The sequence below is a fragment of the Curcuma longa genome, chromosome 11 (genome assembly GCF_044706935.1).
Source record: "Curcuma longa cultivar G26 ecotype Majalengka, Jawa Barat chromosome 11, ITB_CL_G26_1.1, whole genome shotgun sequence".
In the NCBI taxonomy this organism is placed as follows: Eukaryota; Viridiplantae; Streptophyta; class Magnoliopsida; order Zingiberales; family Zingiberaceae; genus Curcuma; species Curcuma longa.
Window position 1 is genome coordinate 10,072,430 of NC_133871.1, and position 25,597 is coordinate 10,098,026.

At 37.3% G+C, this 25,597-nt stretch overlaps 3 protein-coding genes and 1 pseudogene across 4 annotated transcripts; 1 reads left to right on the forward strand and 3 right to left on the reverse strand.

Moving 5' to 3' along the window:
- Window positions 1-2,915: 2,915 nt before the first annotated feature.
- LOC141839959 (squalene monooxygenase SE1-like) lies at window positions 2,916-6,959 on the reverse strand. Its single transcript, XM_074727827.1, has 8 exons — window positions 6,668-6,959; window positions 5,672-5,783; window positions 5,293-5,467; window positions 4,615-4,783; window positions 4,147-4,365; window positions 3,759-4,034; window positions 3,389-3,667; window positions 2,916-3,273 (listed from the first exon to the last, which is right to left on the reverse strand). Exons 1-8 carry the CDS (start codon window positions 6,878-6,880, stop codon window positions 3,169-3,171), a joined length of 1,548 nt encoding a protein of 515 aa, XP_074583928.1. The 5' UTR covers window positions 6,881-6,959; the 3' UTR covers window positions 2,916-3,168.
- Window positions 6,960-8,687: 1,728 nt separating this feature from the next.
- LOC141839938 (putative zinc metallopeptidase EGY3, chloroplastic) lies at window positions 8,688-12,901 on the reverse strand. 2 transcript variants are annotated; one of them, XM_074727802.1, is made up of 7 exons: window positions 12,738-12,901; window positions 11,834-12,598; window positions 11,559-11,756; window positions 10,828-11,052; window positions 10,465-10,703; window positions 10,188-10,342; window positions 8,688-9,169 (listed from the first exon to the last, which is right to left on the reverse strand). In XM_074727802.1, exons 2-7 carry the CDS (start codon window positions 12,353-12,355, stop codon window positions 8,811-8,813), a joined length of 1,698 nt encoding a protein of 565 aa, XP_074583903.1. In that variant the 5' UTR covers window positions 12,356-12,598; window positions 12,738-12,901; the 3' UTR covers window positions 8,688-8,810. The 2 variants fall into 2 exon arrangements, with proteins under 2 accessions (XP_074583903.1, XP_074583901.1); XM_074727800.1 differs by having other exon boundaries at window positions 12,730-12,901.
- Window positions 12,902-16,918: 4,017 nt separating this feature from the next.
- Window positions 16,919-20,997, forward strand: LOC141839937 (growth-regulating factor 6-like). The gene is made up of 4 exons (XM_074727799.1): window positions 16,919-17,355; window positions 17,714-17,935; window positions 18,297-18,624; window positions 19,887-20,997. The coding sequence occupies exons 1-4, from the start codon at window positions 16,935-16,937 to the stop codon at window positions 20,746-20,748; spliced, it is 1,833 nt and encodes a 610-aa protein (XP_074583900.1). The 5' UTR covers window positions 16,919-16,934; the 3' UTR covers window positions 20,749-20,997.
- A 2,116-nt stretch (window positions 20,998-23,113) lies between these two features.
- LOC141838130 (uncharacterized) lies at window positions 23,114-24,558 on the reverse strand (annotated as a pseudogene).
- Window positions 24,559-25,597: the final 1,039 nt, after the last annotated feature.

Sequence of the window (25,597 nt, forward strand, 5' to 3'; positions counted from 1 at the left end):
CTGTGGCAAATGGGCAGTTGGGACAAACACATGTTTTATTTGGCTGTCTCAACAATCATATATTTCCCTCGTATTCCAACCCCAAAACACCATTGGTTCTTGTTTGTTTGGATGGTACATATATAGATTGGATGGTAGACATAACTTCATGACTTGTCTCCCCTACCATCTGTATTAGTTAGTCTATTTTGCAATGACAAGTGAATTATTGGCCTAAATCTGGACAGACAGGAATTAATGGTCTGCATTCATTCAATTAATGAGTTATTGTCCTTCATGTTAACATGAATGATTTCTGTTTTCTCAACTGAGATAAACAGAATGCTCGGCTTTTCTTATTCTAGTAATCAATTCATTTGCCATTTGATATGTCGATCATGGTCTCTTCCTTTTAGACATAGACATGAGATTTTGTTAATAAAGGATTCTGGCTTCTCACTATAGATTTCTAAAATAATAGATGCCACAATTGTTAACCCTTGTGGTAGTGGATCGGATAAGGAAGCATCGCGTCGATACAGAATGGAATGCACCCAATGTTTTAACCTAACAAATCTCAAACTTTATACCTTTGTAACTTCTTATATATAAGTAAGGCTGTGTTTGGTTTAAGAAATACAGAAATACAGAGACAGAAATACAGAAATACAGAGACAGTAGAGACAGGGACGCATTTACAATGGTCTCCGTCGGCGGTGATTGGACGGCGGCGTGACGGTCGGAGATGAGTAGAAACTTTATAGTGTCCCCAGTTTGAAAGTGGACAGAAATTCTATCTGAGACGGAGACAAAAATTTTATTTCTGTCTCTGTCTCTCAAAATCAAACGGGGACGGAGACAGAAATCCTATTTCTGTCTCTGTATCCCTGTCTCCGGAAACAAACGCAGCCTAAGTTCAAGAGCAAAAAGCTGTCTGCCAAGCCCATAAAGCCGTTAATTAAAAAAATCTCAAATCATTTGAAAACGTGCAAATTATTTTAAAGATTCATTTGAATATGAAGAGTGATTGACGGATCATCACCGATAACGTGAGCAGCAGGTCGGTGTTATTTGGCTACGGATCCGTGCATGGGCGAAGATAATCTTCTGGTGGAATTTGCCCTCTTAGCAGTTCAGATGATCGGTTCCATTTGCGCCAGAAAAATTAAGAGCGAGCGAATCCATTTGCGCGAAGATACAAAAAGATAAAAGAGGAGTCGATGGATCATTCACCAAAAAAGTCATTCGGTTGTTTTGTCGAACGCCGTTGAGGATCAGAACGGCTGGTGGATTAGACCTATTTCGAAGACGATCGAAAACTGGAGGATGCTTAACGTCAGCTGCAGGTTGGTGTTGTTTGCCTAGGGATCCGTCCAACGAAGACGATCAAAACGCTGAAGCGTAGATCTATTGCGAAAACGATCGATCTTTCAATTGATTATCCAACACTAGAACACAGCAGAAAAATAAAATAAGAGCGAACAATAGCACAAGGGAATCGCGAAGACACAAAAAAGACAAAAGAGGAGGTCGATGGTAATTTACCATAAAGCCGCTCGGCTGCTGGGCTAGGGCTTTGTCAAACGCTGATCGGGATCAGAACGGCTGGTGGATTAGACCTATTTCCAAGGTGATCGATCTCAGAATAGATCAAACTGGAGGATGCTCGACGGTTGACTGACGGTTGATCGAGATTCTTCGACTATGCAGATGCAGATCTTGAGGTAGCAGTCCTCGCAGGTCGTTCTCCCAATTCATCAAAGGGTGGATGACCGGCGATGATGGAGATGCCTCCACTGTACAAATGCAGATCCGAGGTTGCCGAAGCGGTGGAAGGCAGTAGGATGATAGCCATTGGAAATTGGAATTCAAGAAAACAGTAGGTGATTCCTCATAAAGCGATTCTTTATAGTGCGAATCCGGTTCAAGTTGTGTGGTTCGATACTAATCGAGGCGAACTTCAAAAATTAAATAAAGCCGGTTCACTTAATTTTTGAAAGTTTTCCTAGAAATAAATCAGAAGTCCAATTCGAGTCAACCAATCAACCCACACAATTTCTTTTCTTTTTTGGATAATAGGTCACAATTAAATTCAATTAAAGATAAAGATCTATCAACACGAACATTTAGATGCTGCTACAATAGGATATTGGGTGATACCTCGAGAAGGAAATGGGTAATATCGTGGCCGTAAAGCAAGAAGATTTATAGTGGTGCTCCTATTGTCAGTGTCAGTCCTTAGTGTAAATTCGGATTGAGTAAGATTCGAATTGGACTCAAGTCAATTCAAATCCATTAAAAGGGTTGCATGAACATCATTAAGAGGATTGCATGATCATTATACATGACATGCATGAAATTAATAAAGATATTAATTCTATGAAATTTCAAGAGCCAAAAATCCTTCATATTCTATGGTTGGATATAAAAAAAGATGAGAGGCTCTTGAAAGAAGTATCTTAGTCTTCTTCTTCTTTTTTACCTCTTGGCCGAACCTAACATTGTGGCTAGCACCACAATCTGATTCCTCTTCATCTCAGTATTCGTGTGGATACTGTGGAGGCGCGAACACATTGATCGTGCTGAGATCTGACAACCGTTGAAGGCAAGAGTTGCTGTCGGGATTGCGAAGGACTCGCGTCGAAGGTAACCTCGATTCCAGTAGATAGAATCGATAAAATGAATATGATTTTCGCATGGATCTTCTAGAGAGATCCTTTTTCCACTACGTTTTATACGGTTAAAATTATTTTTAGACGCATGCAAATATCCCTACCATCCTAACAACATCGGATAACATGTCCCCACTGAAACTAGTTTAGAATTCTTCCCTCCGTCGTCCTTGTACAAGTACCATCTCTAAACTCGTACTTTCTGCGGAAGTAAACAAGAACTAAATCCATATCATCAATAATGCCACGTAACAGTTTTAGTAGTTAGTAAAACGACGAGTTCTTGATCTGAAAATGTTCCAGACATTTAAAGAAAGTAAACTAGATGGAATGATATTTTCCCTCTATACCATCTTATCGAAACCTCCAGATTACTAAAACAGTCACATAAGCAATATTAGTGCAATCAACATTCAATCTAACTCATAATCAACTATTGATGACATCTCAGGGATCGCTGCCAACCCTTATATTCCAATAGCAATGGTGATACTGTGGCTGAATAGTAAAGCAAATTTCAGCTGGGTGGAGGAACTCTGTAATATGCAGGAACAGTTGCAGGGAAGAACATTTGCCGAACTCCTTCTGCCTTCAGGATAGGAAAAATTATACCAGACGCACTCTGAAAAAAGGGGAAAATTTGAAGGATGATGAAAAGCATTGAAAAAATGGATCCACAAGCAGCCACATCCAGCTATGTTGATCATCGATCATTGTTCAGAAAGTTTATTACTTACAGAAATCAGTCTAGCTCCAATCCACAATCCCTTGAGAGATGGAAATGGCAGAAGCAGGCGTCCAACCCCGTAGACTGCAACAGCAAAGAAGTGAGCAACCAAGCTCATTGGACGAGGATTAAGACCAGAGAGTAAGGCGATTGGTCCACTTGAATAGATGCCTCCAAGACTCAGGTAGTCAAAACAGGCTTGTCGCATTTCGTTCCTAGCTCTGTCAGGAGAGGCACTGAATACCTTGTACAAGGCATCTGCCAGTGTGTTTATCGTAGAAGCCACCGGCTGCAAGTAAAATGCGAGCTTTCAACGCGTGGATGACGTTCAGCATTGTCAATGGCCAAAAATAGAAGAAATGGCAACGGAGATTCCTTACTTTTCTTAAGGTGTAGAAAGATTCCAGGTATTTGCAAAGAGAGGACGCATCATGGAGATCATGGAAAGGCCTCAGGATGTCCCGAAGCACAACAATATCAGACAAGGCGACTGTCATTCCGCCACCAGTGAGTGGGTGGCGCATATTAAATGCATCCCCTAACAAGAGGGCTCCGGGTGTGGGATGTGGAGAAGCCGGCATACTTCTGTTTGGCATAGATCTAATGCTTCCTTTATCAATGGCCTCAATAAAAGCAGAATGCAGTTCAATTGGAACCTGCATCAGCCAATATGAAGTTAGTTTTATAGTTGTTGATTAGTTGTTACTGAAGCAATTTTTACAGGAATTCTGGTAGCAGAGTAAATTCATGTAACTGATTCAAAAGTACCTGAGGTGCCACCACAGTCTTCAGATAATTTGCCATTTCACCATTAGCAACAGAAGGTACCTTATTTCCAGGTATATCGACCAGACAGCGAACTTCGGTGCTACTTATTGGGTAGAGCAGTATGGGTGAAGGATCCCCTAAGATGACATGACCGTGGTTTGGAAATGGAAGAAGACAATTTTCGAGAACCAAACCAACAAAGCAAGAAGGCACATCAACCTGAGAAAAGAAATAAATAATGAATTGCAGCTCACAATTAAGTTCAAATATATATGATGCTAGCTTACATCTTGCGCAAAAACACATGAAATTTGGAGTATCCGATACTGAGCATCCAACATCTCATTTTCTAATTTTTTTTAACACACGTCAGAATGTTGGAGTCAGAGTGTAAGGGTGGAGTTTTATGATAAATAGCATGAAATAAATCAATATACTTATTGGGAAAAACAAAGGACAGTCTTTTACCTTCGGAGAGCAAAGTCTACGTCTCAGATTTGAGAAGCAACCATCACACACAATTGTAAGTGGTGCAAAAGCTTTACACTCTTCGCCAGATTTAGTCTTGTAAACTACTCCCTTAACTGTTCCATCTTCTTCAAACAAGGACGTGACTGTTCCCTGCTCCAGCTGGACACTGGGAGAAAGGTTGGCAATCTACTTGTAAGTACAAAAGTAAAAAATATGTAAACTAAATTGGTACAAATAAGCATTCAATGTGATGAAGTGAATCTTGATGATGAATTGCATAGATAGAACAGGCCAATGAACGAAGCACTATCAAGAACTAATGGAAGAAAGATGCATTTTGTTTTCCTTATGCAATACATTGCTATAAGCCTATAGCTAACATAGGAAAGACCATCTACTGTAAGAAGTTGTCAGGGTTTCCCAAGCCAATAGGTTAGTAAAAACCACTTAAACACATTGTTGAGACTATGTATATATATTTGTGAATTAGTCATCATATCCAAGGTTCCTTTTATCTCCCTATTCAACTCTGTGGAAGTCTTCAATGAAGAAACTCTTTATAAGTAAGCTAAATATTCCCTTTGCTAGCTTGTATTGAAACACAGATCTTGGTATGACATTAAAAGTGTAAAATTATTCAACTACTCAGAAGTCTACAAATGGATTGAAGGTTACTTAGCCAAGGATGCTGCTTTCTCTCGCATCCTTTGGATGAAACGGCCATTATGGAAGCTCCTCCCAGCAACATCAGCATGAAGCTTTTCCAATGGGTACGAGAGCCTGGTTCTTTTCCCATCTTTAAAAAGGGTGTAACCGACTACTCGTTGAGCATCAATTTCATCAACACAGTCTGAGACAAATACAGAGAAGATGAGAAGATATCAGAAAAGATATTGAACAAAAACATAAATTAGGAAATTAGTCATTTTCCTCCAAAACAACGTGAGAATCGTAGAGAAGTAAAATGAAGTCTTCAATGTTGGCAAAAATCATTAGGGTGCCAACACAAAAAATCATTGAAATTCAATTAACACTGATTGATTTGATGGCTTACCTTCGAGGTCCAATTCTAATAATTTAAGGTAGCCTCCAGGTTGCAAAAGTTCGCCAACAATTCTGTCAGGTTCAGACAAATCTCTCTCGATTACATGCACACGTCTACCATCCTGCAAATAAGAGTAAAATAGATCACAACCATGAAACAACTTTCTAATCTTAGATCATAGTGCATTTTCTCAACCATCAGAATATGCACAAGTAAATTGTGAGCCCACTGCCAACCACTGTGATTCCAATATATTCAACATTGTCTCTATCTTTTGTATAGTAATAATCTGTCTTGTATATGATACTAGGTTCTTTTCATATCAACCTGAAATATTATTGTTTCCAGTTTGCTTTCTTGTTAGCATTGCGAAGAAACTGATCGGCAAATTGGAGGTTCTGCTAATGTAGACTCACTGTCTTCTGTGAAAATTGCAACGATCCTTGGAAAGTGTACCTCATACAATGATGGCACCTGGCATGTTCATAATTCGGATAGAAGGTAGTTTGCCATTTGATAAACTAGCAACGGAAGTAAATCCAACAACATAAATGACTTATGCAATTTACATAGAAACCCATGATTTTTTTCGCAGTCTCTTACAACAATCTACTCAGGAGCGAGAAGTGCAGTTTCTTCACAAAATGTTGGTTTTCCACAAGAGTGAAACACAGCTCTCGAGCACAAACACTAATTTACACTCGTCATCAACAATTATTCTCACTCAACACTCAAGGGGGGAAACATAGGGGATGAAAGCATAGATAACTAATGAAAATTAGGAGCGCCAGTAAACATTAAGCATAATTTTCTCATCTAAAAAATAATAAAAGATTTAAGGCTAAAGAAATCAACATAAACCCGAGATATATTCAAAGGCGAAAAAATGGGCTAAATTTTTATAAAAGGGAATAACTATAGAAAATTGCCCTATTTCCCGTCGGTATCGAAGAATTCCAAACGTAATTCTGGAAAATCGAAGAGCGAAGCAAAGGCACGTCTCACCTTCCCAAGCGTGTACGCTACCGCAGAGCCGGCAACTCCAGCTCCGACGACGATAACGTCTGTGCCAGTGCCTCCCTTTCCAACGCGAATAGCACAGGAACTCCGGTTTACCGGAGCCAAGTGAGCCTTCCGCTTGCACCCCCAGAACCCTACCAGCAGAACAAACATTAGGATCGAAGCCATGATTGTTCCGAGGAGGTACTGATCCGCCATCGCCTACTCCCCTTGGAAGAAAAGCCTCTTCTACGTGCTGAGCGTGCTGATCGCTATCTCTCTCTCCCTCGCTAATCGCGTGGTGAAGCTTTTTGTTCCCTACGAATATAAACTTGCAATGAGAGTATCGTACTCCGCTCTTATCTCCACCTCCTTTGCTCCGCCAAGTGCAATTTAAGAGTTAATATTTAAAAAATGAAATATTCTATTATTTAAGTTATTCGCTCTTACATTATAAATTGTATTTTACCTTTTTTATCTTTGCAATTTTATTCTTGAGCTTAACATCATTAGAACTACAGATGAAAAATTTGTCTTGTTTGTGTATTTTTTTTAAAAAATATATAACTTCTAAAACTTTTAAATCATTAAAAAAATATAACTAAACTATGTATGATCTTTATCATTTCATATTAGGCACTAGCGTTATAGAGTTATTGGAATGATTTGCCAATTGTAGAACATGTTAATTTGTTTTTCTTTCTTTGAAAGGTTTATGGGTTTCTAGATCTTTCTTCTTGTTTAGCTTGCTTTGGTGTGAGCAGACACCGAAAGGTACGGCCAACTGCCAGCTGTTTTTAAATTTCTACGTGGCACCACGCTTGCCTTATATATTAGAGCAGATTCCTGACACTGTTAATTGGAAATTTGCTTTTGTTTAGATTTTGAATTTGTTCTCTCTTTTATTTTTCATATTTAATTTTAAAAAAATTTAAAATATGTGCGTTGGAAAACAAATCCACTTGTTGGATTGGATTGCCTAACATTTTTAGTTGTTCGGCCACGGTTGGCAATGTCCTGTCATTGTTCCCGAAATCGACAATTACGTCGTCTTTAATTCGCCGACAAAAATAGATATCAATTTCTATCAAAAGAATATGAAATTTATTTTTCTCAAGCTGATGTGACGGTGAGAGCGGACCGAGCTCTCTAATGAAGATATATTATATTTTAAAAATTCATTACGTTGAATAGTTTATCAGATTCATTTATATTTTTTTAATTTATTTTAATAGTTAATAACAAATTTTATAGAATTTTAAATACTTAAATTTTTAAAAAATAAATAAAAATAAAAATCCATATGAATAGTTTTATCTTTTCACTGTTGTATTGTGTCGGTCTTTGTCAATCAACTATCGACTTAGTTGAATGTCACGTAATGAACAATCACACTAAAAAAAATAAAAATTATCTATAAGAAAACACTAGAAAAATCAAAAGGGTCTAAAAAAAATACCAATTTGTGAACATGTAAAAAGATTTCAATTCTTAAAGTCATAAAACGTTAATTCAATACAAGTGTTGAAAACTTATAAATTTTTTAAAATGATTGTAAAATTGATCTTTGAATAATTATAAGATTAATCCATCCTCTCGTTATATTTTTATAATTATAATATTTTAGTTATTTTTTCTATTGTTATATACTTAATTATTATACAGTTATATATAGAATTAAACGAGAAAAGACTATTAAATTAAAAATCGGTGAATCTCAACTGCTTTACATGCACGAACGGAGCACAGAGAGTGTACTTTTCAACTAAAGAACAAAACTTCTGTATAAGATAATCCTTTAAGCTACTTAGAAAACATCAAAGTATGAAATAATACTTTAAGCTACCATACACAATATGCAAACGGTATAGGTAGATATAATACAATTAACTCCAAAAACAATAAAAATAAATTCGATCGAAAATATCATAACATTTTACACATAATACAATTAACTCCATATATTATTATTATTATTATTATTATTATTACAGGTAGCGTAAGCATTCATGGCACAACCCATATATATCAAACTTAAAAAGTTGAATCTGACTGAACAAAATTGTGACCATTCAACAACATAATTAATTGTGATGGCTGTACAAAATTAACAGGGAAATAACAGATTAGGCAATATTAATTATTACGGTCAATACACATCCCCTCTGGAAAATGGAGCGTTAAAGAAGGAGCTAGAGAATGTGCCACCGCCATTTGGAAGTAGAGTCAGGAAGCAAATCAAGGCCAAGACAAAACCCCAAGCGTAGCGGTCGTCGCCAAGCGGAGTTATTTCGTCCTTCGCAGGGAGTTCTTCCCCACCGCGGAAGAAGGTAGCAAATAGGCCCCAGGCCAAACAGAGCACACTGCCACTGAGACCACCTATTCCGAGGAGCAAGGAAGTGGCAAATGATAATAGTGTTGCAGTATTCCTTCCAAAAAGAGCCTGCGCGATACGCCCTCCTTCGAGCCTTCCGCACGGTAGTAGGTTCAATGATGTCACAACTATCCCTGCAACAGACATTATCATTGTCATTGTCATAGTTGAGAAAATCTAGAGGAGCAATAAAATAATTTGATTATAGCTACATCAAGATTCTGGAGGTATAAAAGAAAGTTTTAAAATTTTTTTTGGAAGGAAAATTTAACATTTAAGATTAGAGTTTGTTTACTCCAAGGGATGGGATGAAAAAAACAGAAAGAAAGAGGAATCAGTAAGCATGAAATATAGATAAATATGCACACAAATATTGATTAATTAATCCTTTAGTTTTGTTCACTTTATGGATAGATAAGTGAATGAATTCATTATTTCTCATCCATTTTCGGTTTGACAAAAACCAATTGATTCAACTAGTTTTTGACCGGTTTATATGTCGATCTGGTCCAACTCAAGAGCCAGACCTGATGAAAACTAAGATCGACTCTTTCCAATTGGACCGATTTATTCAGTTCAAGTTTAATAACAACGCAAGTGATTTGTTCGGCCAACCCCAGCCAAATAGTCCACCCACTTGGTCCGACTAGCCTATCTAACTCAATCAATCAACTCATTCACCACAACCCATTTGATTGACCTGTTACACCATTTCCAGTCAGTTGGCACATTCAACCTGTTCACCCCGATCAGCTCGACCAACTCATTTTACAGTTCAATTGAATTGCCCCAATTGGACTGACTTATCCATCGAGCTCACTCAACCAAACCTACCAGAACTTTGATGTTAGGAATTATATTTGCAAATATAAGATCTATATGCTTTAATATAGTCTATTGTCGGCTTTAAGATCTGTATGCTTTCCTTGTGATTCTCAATTAATTCCTAAACATTCTGCAAATATAATTTTCTTGACAGTTGACAATGTCAATAAATCATATAGATCTTAAAGCCGTCAATAGACCACGATAAAGCATATAAACGCTTGAAAAAATTTGATAACTGAAGCAGCGGAAGAGGTTCGACAACCAAGTTATATTCCAGAAGGCAAAAAAAGAATAGCAGTACAACTCTATGAAGAACCAGTATACCTAAAAGTCCAGCGAAAGCAAGAGGATCAACAGGTACTCCAACTCCTTCAACTGCATTTGGCAATACATTACCTAATTCATCAGCATATGGTCCTATCACCAGTTGAATGAAAGAAAGAAGTGGGTTGTTATAGAAGAACTGCGGCCTAATAAATCTGTAACAAGGAGAAAAAGAGAAGAAAAGCATAAGGTTTTTTTTTTTTTTTTAAAGTCATATTTCAAGATCTCTAGTTAACTTAAGGATGTGTTTGGCCCTAAGGAGTAGTAAGATTCTTACAGAGCATTGTCTCCACCATTGAAACTACCATCAACTACAAAAGCAGTGATGGCGAGGGCTAGAGATGTTAGATATGCACTGGCAGTGCGTGCAACAGGGATGTCAAACAGAGCCTTTTTATTGGGCAAGAGTGATTCGTAGTTATTCATCACCCCTAAGCATCCAGTCCAATTTGATGGCACAAGGAATGATGGACTGAGCTTAACACCATATTGAGCTGCTGTTACCCTTGTTGTAATCTGTAAGTCAGCAGAGCTTTCATTACCATAAAGACCAACAGAAAGAGTAGAACAAGGAAGTAATGGCAATCTAAATTAGAACTAAATATGTGGCTGATAATTTAGTAAAACATGAATTTAATACCTCGGATATGCCTAAAATCAAAAGAAAGCCACTGAAAAGGGGGAGAACATCTGCAATGTAGTTGTCAAAAGTAGCACCGGGCTTAAGGAAGAAGCCACTCATCAATGCTATGGTTCCAAATGTCGCAACACACAGCGCCATGGCACTCACATATCCCCATGGCGTGCTCAGCGTTGTTGACTCAAATTGAAGATCGATTTCAGCTTTGGGTTGAACCACACACACCTATTTAAAAATTTCACAGATACTGCTTCAGAATAATGAAACTCGTGCACAGAGAAACAAGGATGTTATCCCTAAGCTAACTACATATTCCAGGCTAGCTCTCTTATTTGTCATTTCATAATCTTTTTTGTTGATTTCATAAGCTAACTCGTGCACAGGTATTAAGTTGGACTGTTTTATTCTAGTAGGTTCTTCTCTTAGCTAATCTTCAATGTTCAAATGCTTCCTTTGGCTTGAAGAAGTAAAGAGGACCGTTTTGTTTTGGGTAGAGGATTGAGGTACACAGTGGAGTTAGAAAACAAAAAGGTAGGCTAGATGAATAAACTATTCTAGAAGGACTGTGCCATCTAAATCAAATGAAGATAATATGGAAATTCAATACGAGCAAATAGAAGAGTTTAGAAATCAATAGTAACTGAAAGAGAAGCAAGAGTTACAATGATCATCCAAAACATAGTATGGCAATGAAACAAGCAGAGTCTACATTTTGGTTGAGCTAATTATACCTGCTTAGTTATGTCATCCTTAGTCTCCTCCATGAACCACAACACCACATCTCGGCCAGCTGTCTCAGAGAGCTTCTTTTCCAGCTTCAGCGTGACCTCTTCGATTGGTCTCCTCAAATTGCCAATAAAAATACCACCATCTCCAAACCTCCGAACATCCACAGCAAAGAATGTATCAAAACCAAAGCAGTTCTTGAGCTGCAAATGCATAAATTCCATTTCAAGTGCAAGTGAAACATAAAAATAAAAAATAGATGTCATGAACTCAATTTTACCTTGTTGAGATCCAGAGCCTTGAATGCCTCTTCTGCCTTCTCCAACCTCTCCTTCTCCTTGGCTATGCTATCCCTGAGAAGATTCCTCAAAAACATAGAGAGGAGATTAGAATCAGAATCCCGGTCGAGGTCCCTGAGCTTCCGGTCAGCCCGCTTCTTCTCGAGCTTGATCGCAGCCTCGATGGAGGGATTGCTCATGAACTTCTTGAATTCCTCGTCCGTCTTCCAATCCACTTCCTGCTGCTGGACCTCCTCCGCGCCCGGATCTTCTTCCTCTGCGGCTTTGGTCACTGGTGGTCCGCTGTTACCATCCTCATTAGTGGCGACGGCAACAGGGGAAGACGACGACTTGGGAAGCTCTTCCTGGTCCTGGGCCGAGAACATCGGGGAGCGTCCATCTCTGCGGCGGGATAGGAGCCTAAGGCTGCGAGGTTGCCAAGACTGGAGCTTCGGGCGAAAGGAGATTGGCGAAGAGGAAGGGATTTTAGGGAGAGTCAAGAGGAGGAGGTAGGAGGAAGCCATTGGAGTAGGTTCGAAATCCCTGATAGGGTGGTGTTAAGGATTCCCGCATTTTGATTGGAGGACGCTGAGCTTGGAAGGCGAAAGAGAAGAGTCCGGAAGGCGGGATAAGCCATGGCACGTGTGAATAGGACGAAGGAACTCGACTCCTTGCAGGCCCACCTCATCCAAACTCATGAAACCACACAAGACTACAATGAGCCCGAAGTTCTTCGAGTAAAGATCGGAATTTCAGCTGATGACCTTCTGAATCAAAAACAACGCAATAGAATCACAAATCGAGCACGAAATCAAGCGGAAGTTCATCGCTTATTTTGAAGAAGTATTGCAAAAAAAAAAAACACACACACACACAAAAAGAAGAGAGAGAATGAAACCAATTTACTCGTCTCGATCCAATTAGAAGTAAGAACTCAACCGAAAGCGCCTGCCACCGAAAGCACACTTAAATTGTGTGTCGTCGAGGGCATCCACTGTGCTTTGCATCGGTGCCGGTGACGAAGCCGCCTCCGGCGGTGATAGACGGAGAGGAGATCGAGGGATTCAGTCGATAAGGAGAGAATGAAGAGTATTAAAGAGGCTATCGATATGCTCTCTTCGAATGGGCTCGGCCCAAGTTTTAAACGATTGAGACGCAGAGCCTGTTTTCAAAAAAATATTTTATTAAAGTGGCAATATTATTACGTTATCGTGTTGTTGTAACAGAAGTAGTGACGTGATAAAATAATAAGATTTTTGATGATTTCAAAATTATGAGATGTATTTTCCAAAATAATGAACGACAAAGATGTTTTATTCATGAATCTAGAACAAAAATTAGCTAGATAACAATGAGGATAAAACATATACTAAATAATTAATCTGTTTATTTTTTCACGAAAGCCAACTCCAGTAGCATGTGGTGATGCTTTTGCTGATCATTTTTTAAACTGCACGCTTTGCCTAGTTACTAATTAATTTAATCAACATTTGCATGTGAGCTACACATGCATCAGACCTTGGCTAGAGATCAGGAGGCATCTCATATATATCACACAATATATATATATATATATATATATATAGTTCTTTCAAAACAATTTAAAATCTGATTAATTCAAAGTTTACTAATTTAATCGATTCGGATTAACCTTTTATACCTCCATTAGTTTATTAACTATTTCAACTTGCGCATCTCGAGGCATGAACGAGCTAGTGTGGAATCTAGCTTTCAGTGTGTGCTAGGAATGTGTGAAGCATGTAGATCAAGACTTCTCTTTTGTTCTGTTTAGCAACTCATGCCTCATGTTTATAATCAATATATATTTTATTTATTTTAATTATATATTGTTAATATATAGGTATGATGTAACGGTTGAGATTATAATATACAGCGAAATCAGTTGAGTAGATGAGTTTCTATTCAGGTAAGGGAAAATTTCATTCGACCACATGCAATGTTTTTTTTTAATCTTTTTTTTTTCTGGCTTGTATGCAAATAATATACATATATGTGAATCGGCATTAAGGACTCACGGAGTAGGGTGATATATCAAACAAGTAGGTGTATAAACGCAAAAGAGGATTCACTGTTGCTCTTGTTGTAAAACCCTCGTGATTTATGAGACGTCCTTGTCATGCATGCCGTGGTGCTGGATTCCCTCCATATATATTTTTCCTTCCTCTCCTTCTCCCCTTTCCTCTGGCAATCAAGCAAGTGGATGAAAGGGACGGCGATCGATAATAATCACAATGGGAAAGTTACAATTAAGAGACAGAAGAAGGAGAAAGAGATACATGGGAGAGAGCAAGGAGGAGAGTCTTTTCGAAATTCCTATGCAAAAAAAGGCATGAGGAAGAGAAAAGGTAGTAGAACAATGGAGATCAAAATTAAATAGTATAATTTGACTTAAACCATGCATTAAATCGCTTTGCAAATTTCCATCAGTAAATTAAAATTTATAACTCGATAAATTTCAACTTAATTTGATAATTTGTGGCCACGCCGATAAACAAAGAGGTCGAATTGAAAGCAACCCCTCGTTTCCCTCCATTAATAGAGGCCGTACGTAGCTAGTAGTGGCTCTGTTTTGAAATCCAATAAGTTAAAAAACTGATCCTCCTGTTGCTGAACTGAAACAGAAAGGTCTCCTCTGCAACTCGAATCATTTCCTTTCCTTCATTCCATTCCCAACTGATCAGTGAGCTAGAAAAACAAACAAATTAGTACTCTATTTATTTTTTCCATTATATATATAGAGTAGATGCATGCGAACATTGACGGACTAGCTAGAGCAATTAACCGGCCTCTCTCGATTGTTTGACGTTCCATACATGATTCAGAGTTTAGAAGGAATCAATTTGAATGGAATATCGTACATGAAGGGGTGCCTGGATATTAATATATATGTCCTGCCCTTAGTTCATGCACGTACGTTCGCTTATTTTCGCCTGCATGCAGAAGAAAAAAGAAGTGACTATTCAACGTAACCTCCGTTTACCACGTTAGAAGTTGAAGAAGAAAGCATTATATTAAAAACGGTTTATTAATTATGTCTTTCATCTTAATTTTTCATTACATTGCTCAGGCGTGAAGAGAAGCAATTAGTGAAGTCCATAAGGCGGCGGAGTAGCGAGTGAGACATTAAAATATTAAAAAAAAACACACAAAGGGGCTTTTCTATATGAAAAATAGATAGAATTGTAATCTCTTAATTAGCTAGCTAGCTAGTGATTCCTTTTCTTGTTTGGAAAATAGTCGTAGCATAGCATATATAGCATGTCCAAATAACGAAGCAACAAATTAAAAGCATATATATATGACACATAAAAAATAATTAAGTTATACTAAGTAGGGATTATATATCATTAATTTGACCAATAATCAATGAAGGAGCTAGCAAGTCAAAGACATTCACGTAGGTTTGCACTACCGAAGACGAAGAGAATAGATAAATAAGAGGGAAAGAACACGTGAGCAGGGGGTGGACCTTGCCAATTCGAATGCGTGCGACAAAATTATATTGTTGTGGTCCAATCACTTTTGGCTTGAGTAGTTACGTCGCTTTTTAATTGGTCAAATATCATTACCCAATTATTATCATAATTTTAATGACCACGTAATTGTGTGAAATGGAAAGCATAATTTGACACACACAAAGAAAACGTCGTTTATAATTAAGAATCACCAAAGATATATCTATTATTAGTAATTTTTTTAATGAAAAAGGGTCTTTCTCTTCGAGATACACAACAATGGTAAGACAGTTTAGGATTATATTTTTATTTAAATAAACATTCTACACACATTAAAAACTAATATTGTAAATTAATTTATGCCTAAAGAATGAATATAAACTATTTAAAAACTGACTATTTAAACACTTTAAATGAAACTATTATTAATTTTTTTGCATTCTATGAGGTCCATTTCAATGAGATTAAATGATAAGATGATTTATATTCAGATGTAATTTTATCATTTTCAAACTCAAATTAACTTTTTAATCAACTGGCATGCATTTAAAAATATAAATTTTGAGCAATACGAATTTTAATCACTCTAAGTATGATATTGATACTTTTTATGCATAAAAATCATTTAGGTGAAAATTTTGGATGGGAAAATAATTTATATAGAAATTTGTATTTGTTTTGTGTTAATTTTAATGTACAATAATTTATGGATCAACTTTCGCCTTATAAATTATATATTTTTAACTGTTATCTTTAAGTTTCTTAAGTATAATATTAATGTTTTCTTAAACAAGAAAGAATTTGTTATGATAAATAAAATTAACTATATATGTAGATTACACATGTGCTAATTAAGTATAAGCAAAATTATTATTTTAATTACTATAAAGTTTGATGCACTTTAAGTAAACTATTGATCATATTTTTTTTTTATAAAAGAGTTCATTTAAATAAAAATAATAAGAACTATTTATAAAGTAATTTACATCCTAGAATTAAGTTTTTAAAGTATTTTTTAAATAAAAAGTATTATAAAAATTTTAGTAAATCTTCTATTGAATTGGAAACTATAGAAGACAAGGAGAGGTCATTAATAATTTTATTTTTTAATAGTTAAATTGTAAAAAGCTAGCATGAAAAATATAAACATGGAAATGAGACCTCCCAATGGGACCTAATTCCTTATGTCTTTCAAATTAACTTTTCATATTAGTTTTTCATAAAAAATGATAAATTCTAATCAATCTTATGAACTCAATCTTGGGGGTGATCGGCCTGATCCACATAAATTTTCCAAACCACCATTCATACTAATTTTTCATGCTATCTATATTACGAGTCAAACCAGTCTCCATCATCACCGTGTTATTATTATTGATATTGTTAAAGGAAAAGTGAGCATAATTATGCGACATTACTATTTACTCCCCAGTCCCCACCGATTGTTCGGAGAGAAAAACCAGCTTGATTTTTCTGAGCTCCATAAGAACACCACCACGCTCTCTCCCTTCCCTTCGCCTCCAAAAATGCTCTCTTTTCTCTTCTCCTCCTCCTCATCGCTCCAACTCACCGCCTCCTCTTTCAGTCCCTACCACTAGCAGCGCCGGAGCCGATCATAGACTTCGCCATGAACGCCTTAGCTGGCGTCTCTTCTGAAGATGCCGTTGCTAATGGCGGCGGTAGTGACACTAGTGGCCTCTTTTCCTCCTCGACCTCGCCTCTGCTTCCTACGGATACTGCTGTCAGCATCCAGAAAGGTCCCTTCGGATCCGTGCTGCAGAAGCACGATAGGCGGCCTGCTGAGGCTGAGGGCTACGATTGGAGATCAATCAAGGTGGCTAGGTCCGATGCATTGGCCGCAGCACCCACAAAGGCGGCCCCTTTCCTCCTCAGATCCGAAACCCACCCTCTCTTTCCTGACGGCGAGCAAATGCTTAGCTTCTCGTTAGCATCCGAGAGCGAGATGGTGACTGATGCGACCTTGGCTCACTACAACGACCTCTCCGTGACCTCTTCCTCCGCGCAGTGCTACCTCAGGGGAAATGCAGGTAGGTTCTCCTGCTAGGACAGGAACAGTAGCGAGCGGCGGGGTTAATTAGGTTTTCGTTTTTGGGGGGATTTGACATTAGGGTTTTTTTTGGAGCTAGTTAGGTGGTCTATTTGGTTCCGGCATTGATTAGAGGAGGGCCTTTTTAGTAACGGGCCATTGTTTTAGTCTTGTCGAGGGGAAAGTTGCTTCCTTTTCCCGGTAAGGTCTTGTCGTCCATGGCCTGATTTTTGGGGCAAAAAGAAAGCTTTAATCTGTTCAGTATGGATCCGGAGAAATAGCAGATGAATCATTCTCGTTCTCTCTCTCTCTCTCTCTCTCTCTCTCTCTGATATGCATCACTCGGATCTGTATTTCAGGTTTGCTATCAGCAAGTTCTAATGGCAACATGCAAAGCGTTCTGGCGAGGGTAAGGGGACCCTTTACTCCTTCTCAGTGGCTGGAACTGGAACACCAAGCATTGGTCTACAAATACCTACTTGCAAATGTACCCATACCGGCCGCTCTTCTTGTCCCCCTCCGGCGAAGTCTGGGTGCTTCTTCCTGGTTCCCTCCTCTGCCAGCAGGATCTTTTGGCTCAGGTGCTTGTTGAGTTTTTTTTTCTTTGGCAAAAAGAAGGAACATGGTTATCTTGGGAAGATATTTGTCGCCGTTACATAACTTGATCCATGGCTTTCCAGCTTCGCATGGAATATTATCTTTTCAGAATCTTCATTTGCTTTCTGACATCTTTGTTCAGTGGAAAATAAGCTGAAGATGCTGATTTTGGTTGATTTTTTTTTTCTTTGCTAAATTTGATGATCACAATCAAAGGTTCAGCTTTATGATAAAAAAAAAATCAAAGCATAAATACATGATTACTATTTCATGACTATGTTGCTTAATGTGCGGAAATATCTCTTCTAATGAGCATTAGTGACTAAATTGGTGACATTGCTGTAGTTGGATGGGCGTCATTCTATTCTAGGAACACTGATCCAGAGCCTGGTAGATGCCGTCGGACCGATGGGAAGAAATGGCGATGCTCCAGGGATGCAGTTGCTGACCAGAAGTATTGTGAGCGACACATGAACAGGGGCCGCCATCGTTCAAGAAAGCATGTGGAAGGCCAAAGTGGCCATGCCGCCAAAACCACACCAGTAGTTGCCTCTTCTCAATCAGCTTCTGCTCTTCCTGGCGGTGCTTGTTCTGGTACTCTAAAAGTTGCACAACAACAGAGCAAAAGCTTGCAATCCAACATCAAAGATCCTCATGCAGTGCAGTACAACGGGTAAGTGAACTCTATAGGTTGATATAAAGTTTTGATAATTTGTTGACATGATGCATTTGTTGGTAAAGTTAGTGAGTGAATGAATGAGTTAAAAAAGTAATCTATAGAAACGGCTTATGGATTCATTGCCATGATATCTTTTAGTTGTTGTGTTGAACAATTTTGCAAGGATGGATAAATGTTTATGTGACAATGTAGCACTCTCAGTGAAGGAATTGATTCGATTACTATAACTAAAAAGTGAACTTTCCTTCAAAACCTCTCAATTCAATATAGTCTATATAATCTTTTAAAGATTTCTACACTAGTTAAAGTTACATGGGGTTATCGTACTGGGATTTCCAGGCCGGAGATAACTAAGGAAGGAAACATGGTTGAGGGAAGAATTCCCTAGCCACCCAAACAATGGAGCAATCTGAAGAGTTCCCTTGCTTTATGAAATGGAGCAATAGGATTACTTTTCTCAAGTTTTCCCTTTTTTTCTTCCACCCAAATGAGGTGAAAGAAGTACTATCCAAAGCAAAAGCCCTTTGAATCCGACCAAAAGATATTTGTTTTTCAAATCTTTTTATTATTTATGTTTTGCTATGCTTTTATAGAATTAATTGTTAGAAACTCAATTTTCTCTCTTCCTTTCTTTCCTTGAAAAAGGTGGTATCAATAGGAATCCCATAGAGGGGCTTCTCAGACGGCCTAAAAGGGGCCCTCCATAGTATCTGTATCCTTCCATCAAAGTAACCCAAAATAGAGAAATCATTCGCTATTGTTTCCATGTGTGTGTGTGCATACATATATATATTCTTCACCTCATTTCTGACCTTAACAATCTCTGATCTGTAGAAGGACGCCTGCAATCTCCATGGACTGAAAACATCCTATTTACACTATAGAATTTATGAGATGTCAATTATCTACAAGGGAGTGAAATTTAATAATAATCTTATTTCCTCTTATATGCTGTGTTTGAGAAGAACTACATTTAGCTTTAGACATAACTATTATAATCAGTCATTCTACTATATCTCCATAAACTCATATCAAGTTAAACATGATGCTGATCACAGCACGAGACACTACATTTCTGGTAATAAAATTTTATTATTTTAGAAGCTTGCTGCATGATGAATCTGGTTTGTAAATTTCAAAGCTGATAATTCTGCTGTTATCTCTAAATATTGTATTTTCTGAACAATTTGAGCTTTAGTCAAGATTGTCTCTTTTGCATTTGCAATGATGATCTATATCTATATTCTCATCTGCAGGATGACATCAAGCAATGAAGAACAAAACAGTTATGCCCGCAATTCGAAAAGCCTCTCCGTGCCAAGTCTTGTTTGCCAAAGTCCTCATGGTAACTTTTATCCAATCTCAAAGCACCAGGCAATCTTTGAGGGAACCTCCTCAGGTTCCGACTTGGAAGTCTTTCCCAACGACTCACTTTTGAATCCTTCATGGAGTTCATTGTCTGATAACATCAGTTTGGTTCCCACCCCAAAGTTCAATCACCAGGATGTCCAGTCTAATCCCCTCCGCCACTTCATGTATGACTGTCCCAAAACCCAATCTGATGGCCGAACGACAACTTGGCCTGAAGTTGTAGAATCTTACTCTGATAGAACCCAACTCTCTATCTCCATCCCGATGTCTTGCTCTGACTTCTCATCCTCCACTTCGTTGAACCCTGACATACTGACACTTTCACCACTTAAGTTGTCCAGAGAATATGAGTATGACTGTTTCCATATGGGCCTGGGCATGGGAGTTTCAACTGATGTGTGCCAGAGGCAAGCGAATTGGAGATCTCTCTCCTGGGAGGCTTCCATGGCTGGACCTTTAGGAGAGGTGCTGAACAGCACTGGTGGCAGTCCCAAGGATCAAAGCAAGAACACTTCGATGTCTCTAAACCTCTTGGCAGATGGCTGGGATTCAAGTACCCAAATGGAGTCCTCACCTACTGGCGTCCTGCAGAAAACTTCATTTGCTTCGCTGTCTAGCAGCACTGGAAGTAGCCCGAGGGTTGAGAACCCCATGCTTCACAAGAGTACAAGCAGCCTCTGCAACGACTTTAATGCCTCAACGCTTGTAAATGCCCCAACAATCCCCCCACTCTCAAGTCCAAGCTGACATAATCAAGATGAAAAGGACAATATCAAAAAGACGATAGAGGATGTTGGTTAAACCAGCATCGACTTAGCTAATCAAGAACTTGAAACTATAAGAATTTAATATGCTAGGAACTTTTATTTGTGCTGTTTCTGTACAAGCTTTAATTGCCTGGTTCTCTATACGCACCTGGCTTTCCTGAATATCCAGTCTTAATGTGTTTTGAGACGTTTGGAACTGAAAGCCTCAATCACTTTGCATTTGCTTTGTAACGACAGTAGTTTTCTCAGTTAGCTTCCAGTTTGGTATCTTGTTTGGTCATCTTGCTCTCCCGTTCACTGATTCTGTTTGCAAGTTCTGTTCATTTGCCTGTTCTGCTTTGAACCATCTGATGATCGAGAATGCTGTACATGAATCAACTAACGATGAAGCTGAGGTTGTTTTCAGAAGTATTATCTTCCTCCAGCCTAAACTATGTCAGCATGAAGTTCTGTCGGACAATTCAACTAGATCCAATGAAGGATGGTGGTGGTGCCTCAATGAAAATTGAATTATGACAAAAAAGAAATAGCATCTTTTGGTTCATTCAAGTACTCACTCATTTATGACAGCTAATGGCCAGATACAACAGCCATATGAACAAGCAGAGGTAAGAAGCATCTTTCACATCTCTATCTCTAGGCAAGTGCAATTCTTATCTTATTCCAACTTTTCTTTTTGAGCACCAATCACAATATCATCTGCATGTCTCTTATAGTGCAACATCGAGTGGTTTCTTACAAGCAATAGTGCTCACAAAGAAGATTGCAATCTTTAACTACGGCATGGGCGGCATGGGCGGCCGGCATCCATCATATTTGTAAGCTGCTACTTTTGATATGCTAATGCAATATGTTTTTGAATCAGTTCATGTTGAGTTCTGCCGCATATTAGACCTAACAGGTCCGAGTATAGTTCAAATGCAATTTTTTGTGGAGTTTTGTGGTCGCTTTTAATGCGATTTTGCAATGTGATGGATAGAACATTAAATTTCTTTATCCGTGGAGCAGTTTAGAGCCTAAAGACATCATAGAATATATGGACATTAGAGATGATATTGTTCTCCAAAAATAGTATAGAGAGGGTCAAGAAGTCTTTTCTACTTCAATTTTTATATATTTTTTATTCTTATATTATATAAATTTGAATTCTTATATTATTGACGAACTATATTTAATTACTTTTATCTCTCTCATATATATATATATATATATATATATATATATATATATATATATATATATATATATATTAAACTTGCCTTGACAAAAATTGCACTGTATATTTAAGAGGTACTGTGTTGAAAGTGAAGGATCAGAACAAGTGTATCAACGCAGTTTCCACAGTAGGGAGAAACATGAGTCCAACCATGCATAATAAATACTAAACTCATATGTTAAATTTGCCTTGACAAAAATTTCACTGTATATTTAAAAGATACTGTGTTTGAAAGTGAAGGATCAGAACAAGTGTATTAAAGCAGTTTCCACAGGAGGAAGAAACATGAGCCCAACCATCCATAATAAATAGTAAACTCAAATGTTAATGCAACAAGTTCATGACGTTATATTTATGCCCACGATACACCCGTGAGTTGGACTGTAGCGACCGAGATAGGAAAGGAATGTACTGGATCAATATGCTTACTGTCTTTACTTTATTTTATTTCTAAATTTACTTTTGGAAAGAACACAAAACAACTGATATGGATTTTTGCTATGATAATAGTACTGTATCAATATATATTTTTTAATCTTCTTATATTCTTATCATCATCCCTTTCTCTTTTAACCTTTTTCAACCGCCGCCTCCTCCACCCTCTCCGCCGGCTGTAGCCCCCACTCGGTTCTTTCATTTTGAAAAATTGCGCTAAGTTCGTAGCGCCTTCTCTCGACTGAGCGATTATCATATCCATTACAATATATTTTTCATATTTTTTATTTGCCCAATTATTTCTATAAAAATAATGTTAACTGCTGGTTAAGTTTATAATTTTTTGAAGAACTAGCTAATTATCTGTGACACGTTTTTACTATAATGTTTTGCCATCGTAGATGATGATCTGCAACGGCTTATTTAGCCTTTGCGATAGCTTTAGCCGTATAGATGCCCTATAACTTTCTATAGTGCCAATTAAAAGTTATCATTCTGTCTGATGAAAATTTGAATTTTTATCTCGGAGGATATCGTGTTCCCTTTCTCCGAATTCAGTGCCCACTTAAACTTTTACACGACGTCAATACTGATGGCGACAGAAAGAAACATATTATATATATATATATATAATATAAATATAAAATTCGTGAACTGAATTGTAATGGACCATATATATTATTTGCCTTAATTTCTACAACAATAATGATGAACTTGTCAAAGTTGTACAATGATAAGGACCTATCATGTCTAAGATTGTTTCCTCTTTGATGTCTTCCAAAAGTGCAGCTCCTATTTCCACTTCAATCTCTCCAACCTGGTTAGACTGCAATCCGCTCCACTCCAAATTACTGAGACTTGAAAACTCTGAAGGCATCACCAAATTGCATGTTAAACGTTTCTGCTGCCTCACCATTAAAAGTACGTATCTTCTCATGAATGCTTTCCTCCTCTACCATTTTCCTCTTTGATCCAATGAGCTGATAAAATGCAGTGGTGTGAGCTGCCTCAAGAATCTCGTTGAAGATGTTGAGAACTTTCCTCGGCAAGCTAAGGACGACTTCTGCATCATCTGAGACAAGCAATTGAAGTATTAGCGCCTCGTTGTCTCGATGAAGATGAGATAAATGAGAATGATATATATAAATTTGTCTTCCTCTTCTGTCCGATCCTCTTTCCGTGGTAAACAGAGAGCCTTAGGCCAACTCCAACCCATCCCCAAAAACCCAAATTTAAGGTAAAAATTACACCAATTGACTCCAACCAATACTCCAAAGTGCATCATCAAATTTGATGATGCTACAGTACATCACCAAATTTGGTGATGCACTGTAGCATCATCAAATTTGGTGATACCATTTTTTTATTTATTTTTTGTTATTATATTATATAATTAAAAATAAATATAAATATAAAATAATATATATTATTGTATTTAAAAATAAATATAATATATATTATTAAATATCATAAATAAAAATAAATTTATAATTATTATTTTAATTATTAATTATTTATTATAAATATATTATAAATTATTTATTATAAATATAAATTAATGTATATAACACCCTATTTTAATTTTTTTAATTTTAAATATAATAATTATCATAAATTAATTATTAAATTAAAATATATATCGATAATTAAATTATGAATAAATAAATAAAAATAAATAGAATATTCTAAAGAATATTCCTTTTTTGTGTAAAATGGTGTGAGTGGGTTGGAGTTGAAATAGTATTTGGTGTTGAAATTGCACCATTTTGGTGTGAAAATGACACCAAATTTGGTGATATGGATTGGAGATGGTCTTAGTCTCATGCACTAGGCACATAAACCGAGAAAGGGAAAAAAAAGCAACTAACAGTGATTAATACTGTAACTGCTACGATGATGATTTCTGTGAAACCAAGCGAAGGCATTCTTCCAATACTTGATGAAGCCATGGCTGGTCAAGAATTGTGGCTTCTCGAATGCATTAGCACGGCAGCAAAAGGTGCAAGATGGAGACTTACTGGATGCAGGAAGAAGAAGCCTCTCTGAGAGGCCTCTCTCAGCAAGGTAAACATCGTCCAACAGAAATGGTTCCTGTTGCTGTCGCAGCAAATCACAGAGGGGCCTCCCATGGCTTCCCATCTCCCAAGTGGAAGAAAGTAGAATGAGGAAGAAGAAATTCGAGTGTCAACGGAATGAAAATTAATAGGGAGCGTAGGAACGCGAAGGGAATCTGTACTTGTCAGTTTTAGTACTCGTTTTGCTTTCTTTCTCATGCTTTTGGATTTTGCAGTAACCACCAAGAAACATAATGTCATAGTGCAGGTGAATTAAATTCTTCTTCCCCAGTATGGAATGGAATGGGCCATCCTGTTCATCCAGGGGTTAAATTAATGAGCTCTGTGATTGCACGTACGATTCTAAATCTAACAGGATATTTATGATCAATAAATTCATTTTTAATTCAATAATATAGCTCAGATGTTTATTTGTAATTTAAAATAAGCTTAAGTACTAATGAACTCTATTTAATTTGTTAAAATTTTATGATTAAAGTTAGCGATCGAGTAAGAAACTAAATTTTGGCTCCATTTTGATATAAATTTAAACTGAGTTAAATTTGGCTGGATTTAGCTCGATTGGAATACTAAATATTGCTAGCTTGTGCCAACATTAGATGCTCGAGTTAATGAGACACTCTCAAGCTAGCGGATCTTAATAGATTCCTCAATATCAAATATAAATATATATGTATGTACGTATTAAATATTAAATTGCATTTGAGTTATTTGATCAGCAGTTGTAGGTATGCAGTGGATTGGACAGTCGACGAGCTTAAAGTTCGAGTCTCTGGGAGGCATCGGGAAGTGTAGTTTTTAATTTATCGAATCGAGGCTGAAGATAGCTACATACAGTGTCGTTTGTTATATCTTATTCTTGTCATTATAAATCACACCCGTTTACATTTAAGTTTTTGATGAATTTAAAATCAGTAACTTTAATTTTACCATGAATGAACCAATTAAGACGTGATAACATGTCCCTTCTTAATTTCTTAAAACTAAGAGAATTAATGTTTTTTTTTTAAATTATCATCATGCATTCCATGACGGTAAGAGGTGTTGCCAGTCATTCACGTCTTCGACGTCTTCTTTGTTAGCGTACGTTGCACAGTAGTGTA